We start from the raw sequence: 14,023 nt of genomic DNA, 5'->3' as shown, positions 1-14,023 counted from the left end.
CACTTAACTCCTGTGCCACCGTCGCCCCACACAAGCAGGTGCTCAAGAGCCAGATTGAAAACAACAGTTATTAAAAAAATGTTCGAGTTCTTGTAACGATCAGAAGGAGCTTCTGTCATTGTGCTTTGCTTGCTGCACAGAAGTAAACAGCAGTTTGTACAGATCTGGCTGTGTTAATATGCAGAGATCCATTCTTTGTTGCATCTCCAGTAAGGTCAAATCCATCCTTATACTGGTCCTCCATTGTGACAGCTTTGTAGAGCAGATATCCGATGAGCTTCATAGCTGTGTCTCCAGGTGTCCTCTGGTACCAGAGCATCAGTGTGTGGTCGGTTTTATCGTGTGTGCAGAAAATCTGAACATTTTTTTCCAGGGATGGTGATGACATCTGAATGGGACTGGCGGACCTCAAGACCCAGACTAATACCTGGAACAAGACAGGAAGAGAACTATGAGCAAGGCAATTGTGACTTCAGAAGAGTTTACATCCATACTAATAATCACCTGGCAGGTAGCAGAAAATGAAAAGCAACATAATTTTGTCTTTTATAGCATATGTTTAAATCTTCAGCTTAAATAAATACATGAAGTTTGTAGCTCAGTGTCATCACCCAGAAAGAGAATCGACCGCTGGGTCAGGGGATATGAAACAGAACAGGAAGTGATGAAAAAACTCACGTGGCAGGAAGTGTAGGTTCCTGGGAGGAGATGTTGATGGAAAATGAAGTGATTACTTGTTTTTTTTTTTTACTTGTTCTATCACCAGTTAACCAAGCTTGCATGTTTTTGTTTATTACCTGTGTTACAGCTGTTGCTGTTTTGTCCCAGAAAGCTGACTCTGCAGGACAATCAGCAGCAACCTCCTCCTACCTGCACAGCTGCACTCACTTAGGCTGATCACCTCCGGAGCAGCATAAAAAGGAGAGCTGCCAGGAGAAAGGAGAGACTGGATCTGTGCCAGTTCTCTCATGTGCTCCAATTGTTTTTGTTTTAATGCCTCTTAAATGTGTTTTAGTTGTTTACGCTTGGTGAAGCTTATCAACTTTTAGAGGTTTTTAACAGACGAGGGACCAGAGTGCTGGCTTCCTATTGGCTCCCAAACTTGTGTTTAAGTCAGTGTACTTTGTTTAGGGAAGGTTTGGGAGCATTCGGATGTCTGTTTTAATCAGAATCAGAAGTTTTTATTGCCATATGTGTGCCGAGTCACAACATTAGGAAATTGCTGCGGTATTTTGGTGCAGAAGGTAAGATAGAAAAGAAATTAAGAGATAAGCAAATATAAGAACTAATAAAACACTCATGATAAAATTATTAATGTAAAAAGTGGCAAGAATTAGAGAAGCAGCTATCTACTCCGTGTAGGTATTTATCTGAGTGTTTGTTGAATGGTTCAAGCACAGCATCGGGTCACGTGACTGGGACCAATCAACTTGAGTGGGCTGCCCTAGGATGTTCATTCAAAAGTCCAACTGCAGAGGGGAAGAAACTGTTTTTGTGGCGAGAGGTTCTGGTCCGAATGGATCTGAGCCTTCTGCCAGATGGGAGCGAGTCGAAGAGACTGTGTCCAGGGTGAGACGAGTCAGCTATTATCCGACCTGCACGCCTCAATGTCCTAGAGGTGTACAGATCCTGAATGGAGGGGAGTTTGCAGCCAATGATCTTCTCTGCAGAGCGCACGACACGCTGCAGCCTCTTCTTGTCCCTGGTGGTAGCTCCAGCGTACCACACGGTGATGGAGGAGGTGAGGGTGGACTCGATGATAGCGGTGTAGAAATGCCTCATTGACTGCCTCAGGAAGTACATCCTCTGCTGGGCCCTTTTTCTGATGGTGGTGATGGTGGGCTCCCATTTGAGGTCCTGGGTGATGGTGGTGCCCAAGAAACGACATGAGTCCACCATCGTGATGGGAGTGTCAGAGAGGTTTAAGGGGGGATGGGGTGTGTGTGTTTCCTAAAGTCCACAACTACCTCCGCTGTCTTCTGGGTGTTTAGCACCAGGTTGTTGTGGCTGCACCAGGACACCAGCCATTCAGCCTCCATTCTGTAAGCGGACTCATCCCCATTAGAGATGAGTCCAATGATGGTGGTGTCATCAGCAAACTTAATTAGTTTGACAGACTCATGCTTGAAGGTGCAGCTGTTGGTGTACGGGGAGAAGAGCAGAGGGGAAAGAACACAGCCCTGTGGTGAGCCGGTGCTGATGGTCTGAGACATTCTTCCCCAGCCTGACTTGTTGTTTCCTGTCTGTCAGGAAGTCAGAGATCCACCTGCAGATGGGGTCAGGCACGTTCATCTGGGACATTTTGTCTTGGAGGAGGTCTGGCAGGATTGTGTTGAGAGCAGAGCTGAAGTCCACGAACAATATCCTGGCGTAGGTACCTGGGGAGTCCAGATGCTGCAGGATGAATTGTAGAGCCATGTTGATTGCATCATATACAGACCTGTTTGCTCTGTATGCAAACTGCAGGGGGTCCAGGAGGGGGGCTGTGAGGGTCTTGAGGTGGGGGAGAACTAAGTGCTAAATGAAACCCCCTTGGCCATTTTAACAGTATGATTTAAGTACTTTTAGATTTGGAGCTTTTTGTCATTTTAAAATCCTTTTTAATAAAATCATTGTTTACTATTTTAACACCTGAAACACATGCCTCTGTGTTACTCCCTGTCCTTCTCCTTATCCATCATTAGAGGACGTAACAACCTGTGTGTGAAAGCCTGCAGCATACAGGAATGATGAAAACCATGAAAACAAGCAAACTCCACACAGAAAATTACTATTATGTTAACAGTACTAACCACTACCCAATCCAGATTAAAGCTGTACATTCATCAATTATATAAATGCACATGAAAAACCCACAGCAGCAGGTGTCTGAACCACAGAATATCAGAAAATGGTTTTGGTAACGATCAGAAGGAGCTTCTGTCATTGTGCTCTGCTTGCTGCACAGAAGTAAACAGCACTTTGTCCAGGTTTTACATGTTTAATGAGCAGAGATCCATTCTTTGTCGCATCTCCGCCTAAATCCCCGGTAAGGTCAAACCCATCCTTATACTGGTCCTCCATTGAGACAGCTTTGTGGTACAGATATCCGATGAGCTTCAAAGCTGTGTCTCCAGGTGACCTCTGGTACCAGAGCATCAGTCTGAAGTCGGTTTTATCGTGTGTGCAGAAAACCTGAACTTTGCCATCAGGATTAGTGAAGAGATCAGAGGGAGACTGGCGGACCTCAAGACCCAGACTAATACCTGGAACAAGAAAGGCAAACTGTGACAGAAATCCGTCTAAAAGGTTAAACTGTACTAGTTAACTGAAGCCAGGTTACCTGAGACAAAACACAAAAGCAGCAAAGTAATCATGTTGACTTTACTCCCATTACCTTTACTAACACTAGTGAAAATCCAACCATGTCATGAGCTGCTGCTAAGCTGACTGAGCTTTGGAAAGACAGTGGATGCTGAGTGAGATGATGGGCGGGGCTTATTCTAGCTCTGATTTAAAACCACTGACAGAATCTGATCCTGGGTTTTTGTATGAAGAACGCAACTCTGCTGTCGATGTGCATCGCTCGCTGCACAGTAGTACACCGCTGAGTGTTCAGCCTTCAGGTCGCTGATGAACAGAGACACATTCTTTCCTGTCTCTCCACTCAAATCTCCAGAGAAATTGAAATGTTGCTCAAAGTCCTTTTCATGTTCTGCACGGCTGTAGGACTCATGTCCGATCTGCGTCAAGAGCTCTGCCTCCAGCAGATCTCTGGTACCACTGCATTAAGGTGTAGTCAATCCTCCCATGGCTGCAGACCAGCTGGACTTTGTCTCCGAGTTTTCTCAGAGCTGCTGGAGGTGTTTGATGGACCTCCACGCCCAGACCAACACCTGGAGAGATGGAAAAACATTTAGAATTATTAAGAATTGTAAAAAAATAAAGCTCTTAGCTGTGGAAATAGGTTACCGATGAACCAAAAGAAAAAGTGTCAGCATGGTGACATGGTGGGCTGCATGGTGGCGCAGTTGTTAGCACTGTTGCCTCGCAGCACGAAGGTTGCAGGTTCAATACTCGGCTGCTGCCTTTCTGCGTGGAGTAGCGTGTTCTCCCCATGCATGCGTGGGTTTCCTCCGGGTACTCCGGTTTCCCCCACAGATCACAACATGCCCTATAGGTTATAAATTGTAAGTCACCTTGGATAAAAGCGTCTGCCGAACAAATAAACATAAACCTGCTGACTTAGTGAACACGTTAACATGTGTGGGTCTAACGTTCTACAGCAATCCCTTTTATTATGTAACACCACTCTCATCACCTTTTAACCCTTTCATGGAGCTTCAGCACCATCTACTGGAAAATCTACGATGATTTTTGATGCTTCCCACAGAGAAAGTGGCAGTCAGTTGTTTTCACAAAGAAACAGAGGACATCCCTCCGCCCACCCCCACCAGGCTGTAGGGTTAACACTGCTCCAGTCTCAATGCTGTCCTGTACAAGTAAACATTTAGTGAAAAGGGTCTCATCCTGGTCCAGCAGACCACTAAACACTGTGTACACTTTAGAATCAATGAATGCATGAATTAATGACATTCTTTAATGTCACTATACTCTGTTAAGGTGCGCACACACAGCACAACACAAATGTAAGTTGACATAAACCAAACAAATATGGGACATAAGTGCAAACATGAACTCAGTATTCAAGCATTGTGGATATCAAGGGGTTTGATGCATACCCCACACCCAGTTTCAGGACCTCATCACGGTAGTCATCAACAAATACTACAACGATGTTCTGCGGCAGTGCAGTCTGACATGTAAGGGAGTAGAGCAGTGGGCCCGTCACACAGCCCTGAGGAGAGCCCAGGCTGAGATCAAGAGGAGGAGGGTTTTCACCTGCTGGGGTCGGCTGACCAGGAGCAGGTCAGTGGTGGGAGCCACAGCTTGGCTAGCCTGGGGATCAGAATCTATGGTATTAAGCTGAACTGATGTCATGATAAAGCATCCTGACGTAGCTCCCCTGCTGTTCCAGATGACTCAGAGCTGAATGGAGAGTGATGGCTATAGAGTCCCCTGGTGTCAGAACACAGTTTCTGTAGTTGGTGATGGTCTGTAAACTCTGCCACCCCTGCCGGGGGTTGTTGAGATGTTTATCCTCCTCTTGTGTTCTGTTGAGTACTGAGGAATTTATTTAATGAAGATGAAGATCTCCCCTAGAATCGGTCCATATCAGACAGATTAGTTCATCCATCCTCACAGTCCTCACTCTCTTCAAACACAAACCTTGTTAAAGACAACATATTCATGAGTGGATGTTCCCAGCACCCTGTCTCCATGGTCACCCGTCTTCTCAGTGTGTTGAACTCCAGTGGTGCATGTTTACTGTTGCTATAATTACAGCCTGTCATCTACTCCCAGATTAGGCTTTGGTTGAAGTGAGATGGCACATTCCTTTTCCTTAGGAATGAGTTTTATCCTTTATCTCAGGTTCATTTTACAAATAAAATAAATGGTTACAATGTCTGTTGGTAATGGAAACAGCTTGTGGTAGTTGAGACTTTTCCTGATTTTAGGCTTGATTCCATCTCTTCTTCCTCTTTTTCAGCAGTCTGCTGGTCAACTAAAGACACCAGTTTCCCGTGACCCTAGTTAGGATAAAAACCAGTAGTGGTTGTGGAAATTCCCATTTTCCTGTTCAGTGATCAAGATTCCTCAAGTATTCACAAAAATATTTTCAGAGGGAGAAAGAATGATTTTCTGGATATATTTAACCTTAAAGGGACAATGTGTAGTTTTAACCACTCATTTCTGGAAACATCCATCAAAATGTTGTTGAAAATGAATGAAATGATGCCCAATTGTTGAAAAACATTGGCGGCTTTGTGACATATAATCATAAATATCAGGGCTAAAATACATGGGAGCAGGTCTAAGTCTCTGGGCGACACCATATTAGATGCCATGTTTCCTTCTACGAGAGCCCATGAAGACAAAATGCATTTAATGATTTGTTAAAAAAAAACGGTTTCAAAACTTTTGTCATTCTTAAATGTTGTTTTGCACATTTACCTCTTCACTTGTTGCCACTGATGAAAGGGAGTCTGATGTTCTTGTTATTTTGCTAAAGTTTGCACTTCCCAGGGGTTTTTGACCCTAATGGGCATCTGTTGGTACGGTCTTTCTCCAACACAAAAATACTGCTTGCTTGCAACGATTTATGCATCTACTGCCCCCTATCGCAAGGGAAACTACACACTGTCACTTTAACCTCAGATTGCAGCTCAGTATGACACAGGACTAGCATATCTTAGAAGTGCTGTCTACTCAAATGTAGATAAATGGGCTCCAGCGCCCTCTACTGGAATAAAATCAGCCAGTTTAATATTAAAAGCATCAGACAGATAAATTAGAAGTCAGGTTTTTGTTCAGCTGTTCCCTCTTCTCACATCACTGTGTTTACTGACAGCACAGAAGTACAGCCCTCTGTCATCAGGCTGCACGTTCTTCACAGTCAGAGCGCCAGTCTCTATGCTGTCTTTGACTGCTGAGTATTTGCTCTGAGAGCTCTGGCCGTAGTCGGGCTTCCCACTTTAGTAGGAGTAAACATAAGTAAACATCTTAAGTTTAACATGATTTATCTGCTTGCAGGTAAAGTTACCTCTGCTGTAGGCAATGTGTCATCTTCATGTTAGCTCCACAGGAAGAGAAAGACATAACAGTCTAAACTGAAACATTTATCATATAATCATAAGAAAAACACGTTCTCCATAAGCTCTTCTACCTTTAAGCCACAAAGACAGGAGCACACATGTGAGGAGGATCAGGGCCATCATATGGTGGTGCTGAAATGCTGCTGGTGAAGCTCGCTGCCATCTAAAAACAAAGGAAGGAGGGTTGAAGCCATCGCTACATGAGAACCTCCCATTCTGATCCTTGATTAAATCAGATGAAAAGCCAATGTAGCGTCATGAATGTCCTGTTTTTGATCTAAAGGTCATGATCTGCTGCGTCAGCTCGAGCAGACATGAAGTCTCTGACAGACCTAATCTACATGAAATAGTGGCCAAGGTCTTTCATGCACTCTGCTCATCTGAACTGCTTCACCTCTGTTACAGCTCAAGACGAAGACGAAGAACTCTCTTTTGATAAATACATGATCAAACAACTTTGTTATTACCAATAATAATGTGAGCCCAATGTTCAATCTATCTGTGAAATGACAATGTTATTACTTGATATTATAATCCTGTGATCAGTAGTATTTTACAAGTTATTATAATCCTGGACAATTGCACTAGACACTGAAGACACGTAATGCTAAAGCCACTCGACACATTTCCTTTGTCTGATTCAATCAGAACCTTCGTTTCTGGCTAGGCGTGGTTTTCTGTGGTATTTGTAGAAACCCTCTTTTGCATGTCAAATTCTGATTCGCCAGTAAACCAAAATATGACAATTATAAAAACTATTCCACGCCACCTTTTCTTTAGTTCAAAGTGTTCTAGAGAAATCTCGGACAGGCCATCCGGACTTCCTCTTCAGCCAAAAAGAACCTCGACAAGCTGGATAAAATCTGTTGCAAGTTACACCTGACTGCAACGGTTCCTTCAGAATAAAAGCTGAACCTCACGACCCCTTTAGGGTCTCGGAGACGCCAGTGATACCCTGTCGTGACCTGGAAGCATTCCCAGACTAGTTTGGTCGGCACTGCTGCTTTTCTACCGGCTTCAGTTCCAAGGAGGGTCCAAGAGGTCCTCGACATTCTGGATCTAATGGAGGCTTCCCCTGTGGTACGTAGACCGACAGATGGCGTTTCATGTGTGTTATAAATCTCCTACTAAAGTTTAGATTGAATCATTCACTCCCACTCAGAACTAACTGCTTCTCCGGATCCGCTGGTTCTGATAATAACATTACACACACACACACACCATCATTCATCTCACGTCTCACTCCACCTTAGTTCCATCAGTACACAGAGTGTTAAAGTTAGTCTTGTTTAAATTGTGTAGAAATAAATTTCTTAACTATTTTAAACCTGACTCTCTCTCTTTCCTTGGAGTTAATACGAAGTGTCACGTAATCCCTGCAATAAAAAGTTCAGATCTTCTGGTTAAAATATTCAAAGATCCATCAGATTGATATTTCATATTTCTATGGAATCTCACATTTTATGGTTCATAAGTAAGATGTAGACTACCCATCCTTTACATCAGCACTGGTTAGCATGCAGGAGCACTGTGTTAACTAGCAGCACAGAAGTAAACTCCACTGCTGTTCAGGCTGAGTTCTTTGATTGTTAACGTGCACTTTTCTCCTTTATTTGCACCTCCATTAATCTTCACATTCACTCCTGTCTCTAGATTTTCAGAGCCTGCTAACATGTATCCCAGGAGCTGCATGTTTGACTGTTTGTACCAGAGGATTGTGTCAACGCTATCACTGATGTGAAAACACTAAATTTCAGCTTCACTGTTTAATGTGTTGAACATTTCTAGTGGAGACTGATGCACTTGGTCGTTGGGAGAAGAGTCTGCAGGAAAAGGAATTCAAATCATCTTAAAACGAGGAAATTCAGAAACAAGAACAGTTTATATTAATAAAAAAATGCAGATTTTACATTTTCAAAATGCTCTAATTATTCGGAGGACATTACCTGAAACCAGCATGGTGGTAAAAGTAATGCTGAAGAAGAAGATGAGCATCATGGGATCTCCTGATATTTAGTTAGAAAGCTAGAAAACAGAATAATATTTAGTTGTCTCCCTTCATGCACGTGCAGCACATTTACCACCGTGCTTCTGAATCAACTACAGAATCAGCAAACGTCGTGATTAGATGGGCGGTGTCGTAGTCCATCCTCCTCCTGGTTCTGCTGTAGTACTCACCACAGAAGTGGTTTAGAGTAAAGGTCTGACTGGAGACACACTGCCACCTAACGAGTGTTCATAAAACAGCTGAATGTTTGTGATAGAAGAAGAAAAATTGAGGTTTTTGCACTAAGAATCAGTGACATGTAGAGCTGTGGTAACTGGCAGCACAGAAGTACACAGCGCTGCTTTTCAAGCTCAGTGCTTCAGTTGTTAACAAGCATGTTTGGTTTTTATCTGCATTTCCTTCCATGGTCACCTTCACTCCTTTCTCTGGATTCTCAAAGTTTTTATACATGTATCCCAGTAGCTCTAAATGTCCATTCTTCAACTGTTTGTACCAGAGGATTGTGTCATAGTTTGTAATTGTGTGTGAACACTGGATTTGAGCTTTTTCTCCAGGAATTTTGACAATGACAGCTGGATTCTGGTGGACTTTGTCGCTGAGAGAACCTGTAGAAAAAGGGTTGATTAAATCATGAGATAAATCAACATGTAGGCTACTAACAGTAAAAATCTAACTAAACAAAAAGAACTAAAATGAAGGGGAAAACAAATGAGCATTTAAACTTTTTTAAAGATATAAATTTAAAAAAATGAAATTACCTGAAACCAGAATAGAGTTAAAACAAATTGAAATGAAAACGATGATCATTTTGTTGCAGTTGAATAAAGATCATTTCTAACTTTCCTTTTGATTAAATGGACACTTTATGTTGTGGGAGGTGTCTTTTACACACCTTCCTCCTCTTCCTGTTCTATTGTTTCATCTCACTGGTTCACATTACTGCTTCAACGCCTTTTAGATCTAAGATCAATCCTTTCAAATTGAAGTTTTACAGTCCATACAAACATAATCAAAACTGATCGGCTAGGCGGAGCACCACAAGGCTCTGCTTTGGGCCCACTCCTGTTTTTACTACAAATGTACCCCATCTTAAATTTCATGATATCTCTTTATGCAGACGACTTTCAGCTGTTTAACTCTAAGATGCTGAGCTCTTTTGTCAGAATGGTTCCTGTGCAGAACATTATAGATTAAACTACTGAGTTTAGTTAAACTCCAGAAAGATTTATTGTCTGATTGTAGTTCAGGAGAATGTCATTCCTCTGATCAAGAGACAAAGTCAATTTAAATTAAATTAAGTCAAACTTGAGGGATTTAGGTGCTGATTTGTGATCAGTGCTTTTCTCTTGGTGGGTGGGGGTGGGGGGGGGGGGGTCAGGTTGGGCTTAGTGTTACATCCCTCCATTGTCCCTGAGGGGGGTGGGGGACCCTCAGGGGTCCTGTCATGATCCAGCCTGCCTGCTCCCATCTCCATGACAACGGCAGGCTGATCTCATCACCTGCCACACCTGCGTCCAGTAATAAAGCTCATGTTGCTCACCTGTTCACCAGCCACTAACTCCTTGCCAGATTATAGAAAGCTTGTGTTGAGTACATGTTCAGTGTTCTGTTCATGGGTGATTCCTCATTCCTAACCACACTTGGATATCTCACCGGCCTCTGTTGTGTTGAAAAAGACCCAGATCGGTTTGCTGACTCCATTCTAGCTACTCCCTAATGAATTATTCTGCTTGTTGTTTCCCTGGTTCTGACCCAAGCCCATCCGCTGACACCGCTCCTTCACTTTGTCTTTGATTACCAAGTGTTTGGGGAGATCTTTGAGCAATCTGCTTAGAGTTCCTACCTCAGCTTCAGGAATAAGCTTTTAATAAAACTTTTAAACGTCATTCTGGGTGGTTGTCTGCTCGGGTCCTCACAAGTCAGTCACTACAGGTCCACTGCCTTTTCGGCGTGAGATATTGGAGGTGTGGTGTGAGATCATGTGAAGACAGTGAAACGCATGTGTCTCACTTGTTTGTTTTCACCAATCAAGAAAATGACGTCACGGAGGGTCAGTTTACAATGACAGCACAATGAAGGACTGAACCACTAACGAGCAATGACATGCACAAAATGCTCTGCAAATTAGAAATAAGTCTTCAGTGAAAACTTTGCATCATGAAGCAAAACTCTAATAGAAATATGTTTAGCATCCAGTGCAGGAGAAGGTCATCTTGTGGAAGATTCACAAACAGCAGCAGAGTAGGAGAGATAAGAGCTGCAGGTGGAGGACCTTCTCTCCGTGTTACTGTGTTTCCTGCTATCTTACATCTCTCTGGGCTACATGAGGTAAAAGGGTAAAAAGGTGCTGACAGCACAGAGGTTTCTGTTCAGGATTTGAGTGAGATTGTACCACCGTGTGTCTTTGGGACTAGCAACAGCGCAGTAGTACAGGCCGTCATCTCCCAGCACCAGTTTCTTCACCGTTACATTCCCTTTGAAATGATCCAACTTCATGATTGAGAATCTTCCATCATTAAAATCTGGTTCAAAGAGAGGTTTGTTAAATGCAATGTTGTACACAACTTGTCTGATTGGTCCTCCTGGCAGCTTTTTCAACCAGAACATCATAACATGGTATTCTCCCTTGGATTGTGTGCACTCCATTATTGCCTCTTCACCCTGGTGTTTCACCACCATGGGGGTCTGGATGATTTCCAGGGGCGCAGATAGGATTTTCAAACTGGTGGGACAAAGTTCCAATGTACCCTCCCCCAAACAGACACACGCACACGCACGCACGAACACATACACAAACTATTGCAAGAGCCTTAACTAGAGCTCAGTCAGTTTGTGTAATTTCATCCAATGGTTTACGAAAAAACTAACACGTTTATATACGTGTTTGAAGCCATTGTGCAGTGGAACATTTTTATCTGGAATGTTTTTCTGGAACAGTCGCCATCATGAACCTGCAGATGAAGAAGAAACAAGAATTAAAGGAAACTCAGCTCCATGTTTAAGATGGGTCTACTCTCTGTGTCCAGGAGTTCAGCACAGAGAAAGTGTGTCTAGGAAGGCGTCAGATCCTCCAGGTTATCTTTACAAAACATGCAACAGTTTTTTGTAAAAATGTGTTTCTGGGATGTGGAGATCTTTGTTTTTAGCTGTGATTTGTCTCCCCCTGTTGGTGGTAAGTAATTAGTGTGTGTTAGTATTTTTGAGCTGACTCCATTCTCTATATATTTGATAAAACTGTCAAAGAAAAACCTCATTATAGCTTTAATTAATTTGTTGTTAGTAGTAAGAGTAAGTAGAAAGTATTCAGTACACAAGTTATAATCATTCTATGGTCTACAAAGCATGTTCGTGAAGGTCTTTGTACAAAATCAGTCTCAAACAAAGTCACGTCAGCAGCTCCATTTTTGACTATTTTTCCATAGTTAGCCATTTCATGAGCCTTTCACTTTTTAATGCAAACAAGCCCAAATCATCACCCTCCACCTCTGTGCTTAGCAGTTGGTAGGTAACAGATCAAATGCATTCCTGTTTTGCCCATAAAACAGGTAAATATGTTGACTTTGATCTCAATGGACTGAAAATGACTTGATCTGAGTTGTTTTGATGTAGTTTGGCAAATTAAAAAAACTGCTTTAATCTTTTAGAAAGAAGTTGTTTCCTCCAGGCAATCCTTGAAACTAATTCAAGTTTTTATTTTCATGTTTTAGCTGTAAAGGCATAAAAGTAGATTTGGAGTTTGTGTTTCACACATCTACGTTTTTGTTGGATTAATGTTGACTAAATGACTGTAAGGGGCTCTGTGTTTATCTGAAGTTCATCCCCATCAGGTGTGAAGGATTAGACAAATGTTCTAATAAACCAAAATATCAGCATCCTGCAGCTGTGGGTGTGAAGGACGAGGTGTAGAGAACGTGTGTGAGCTGCATGAGGTCCCTGCAGAAGCTTTGATGTGATTATCTCACATCCAGGTTTTTGTGAAGCATTTTCCTCAGCCTGCATCACCGTGCTTACTGACTGCACAGAAATACAAGCCTTCATCTTTCAGCTCCAGATTCTTCACAGTGAACGTCCCACTCTGAGCGACCGTCTTGGTGGCTGAGAATTTCTCTTTACTGAAATCTCCAAAGTCGTGCTGACTTATGCCCGTGCTTGTGAAGACGATAAGTCTCATGGTTTCTCCTGGCAGCTGCCAGTACCAGTACATCTGGAAGTATAGATCGCCTTTAGTGTGGCTGCAGTCCATCGTTGCGTCTTCACCTTCCTGCTTCCACACAAACGGGCTCTGGGTGACATCACTCGCTTCAGAAAAACCTGCACTTATAACAGTAAAAGATAACTGAAAGGAGGAAATTACAAATGTATTTCCAACCCTCTTGAAAGTTTATTGTTACCTGAAATCCACCATAATGAGACCAATAATTGCAGCAGACCCTGTTTTATGATGATTAAACCCATGTCCTGTTATTCTACCACAGTCTGAGCCTGTTGCAGAGGTACGATGAGCTGCAGGAGAGGAAGGGTGAGGGTAGGGGTGGGGCATTTATTCGGCTTTTTTCTCTTTTTGGTGACGCCACTACGACTCCTGTAATCTAAGCTCCAAAATGCAATGAGAACAGGAACAGCTGACTCAGTCATTCGTTAGTAGAACCAGAAAACAGTGTTTCTGTCTCATGACCTGCCAGCGCTGGCTTTGGTCAGTCGTGATCCATGTCTTGAGCCCCCCTGGTTCATATGATGACTACTGGATGTTCCCCATTTCTACTTCATGAGGAATATTAGTAATGAGCATTTCTTCAGTAACTGAATTGCTTCATTGTAATAAATAAATCAGATTCATTTGTGAGCAAGACAGATTCAGAATGTTTTAAAAGAGAATTCTTTCATTTCTACCTAAAATTAGTGTCCCAGTTGGACACATCATGGACTCCTGGAAACAGTGGAACTTGATTTGTTTATCTCAGCTGTCTGTGGAGGACTCTGAAGACGTGTGGATATTCGTGGTGTTGGTGTCAGGTTTTCTGCTCATTGGCCTTGGAGGCTACCTGGCTTACCGGAAAATTTACGAGCTGTCGAGGAATATTGGCCTGATCCCGGAGCTCAGAGATGGTTTGCACCGTGCTGTGAATTCAGAGACTCACATAATTGTCGAGATGAATCGTAAGCTTGGGACTTTGGCCGAGATTCATTCATTGGCACAAAGATGGATGCCATCAAGGATAGAGTGGACGAATCAGCACGGATTGGGATAGTTTAATGTGCATTATTGGGATTTTGAGAGGTTGAGGACCAACAAACTGTAAGACAGAGAGGAAATTATCTC

At 42.8% G+C, this 14,023-nt stretch overlaps 1 long non-coding RNA gene and 1 gene segment (V, D, J or C); one reads left to right on the top strand and one right to left on the bottom strand.

The window, feature by feature from the left end:
• Window positions 1-14,023, top strand: part of LOC107372796 (uncharacterized) — a 167,138-nt gene that overhangs the window by 129,784 nt on the left and 23,331 nt on the right. The gene's annotated exons all lie outside the window — the stretch shown is intronic.
• Window positions 1,400-8,857, bottom strand: LOC129163676 (T cell receptor alpha variable 23/delta variable 6-like). The segment is given in 5 exon segments: window positions 1,400-3,245; window positions 3,323-3,875; window positions 3,952-4,153; window positions 6,767-6,858; window positions 8,642-8,857. Coding segments are annotated over 2 exon segments (357 nt in total).

Source organism: Nothobranchius furzeri, chromosome 18 (assembly GCF_043380555.1).
Source record: "Nothobranchius furzeri strain GRZ-AD chromosome 18, NfurGRZ-RIMD1, whole genome shotgun sequence".
NCBI classification, from domain to species: Eukaryota; Metazoa; Chordata; class Actinopteri; order Cyprinodontiformes; family Nothobranchiidae; genus Nothobranchius; species Nothobranchius furzeri.
Note: the sequence above shows the minus strand (reverse complement) of the source record. Positions and strands in the feature narration are given on the sequence as shown.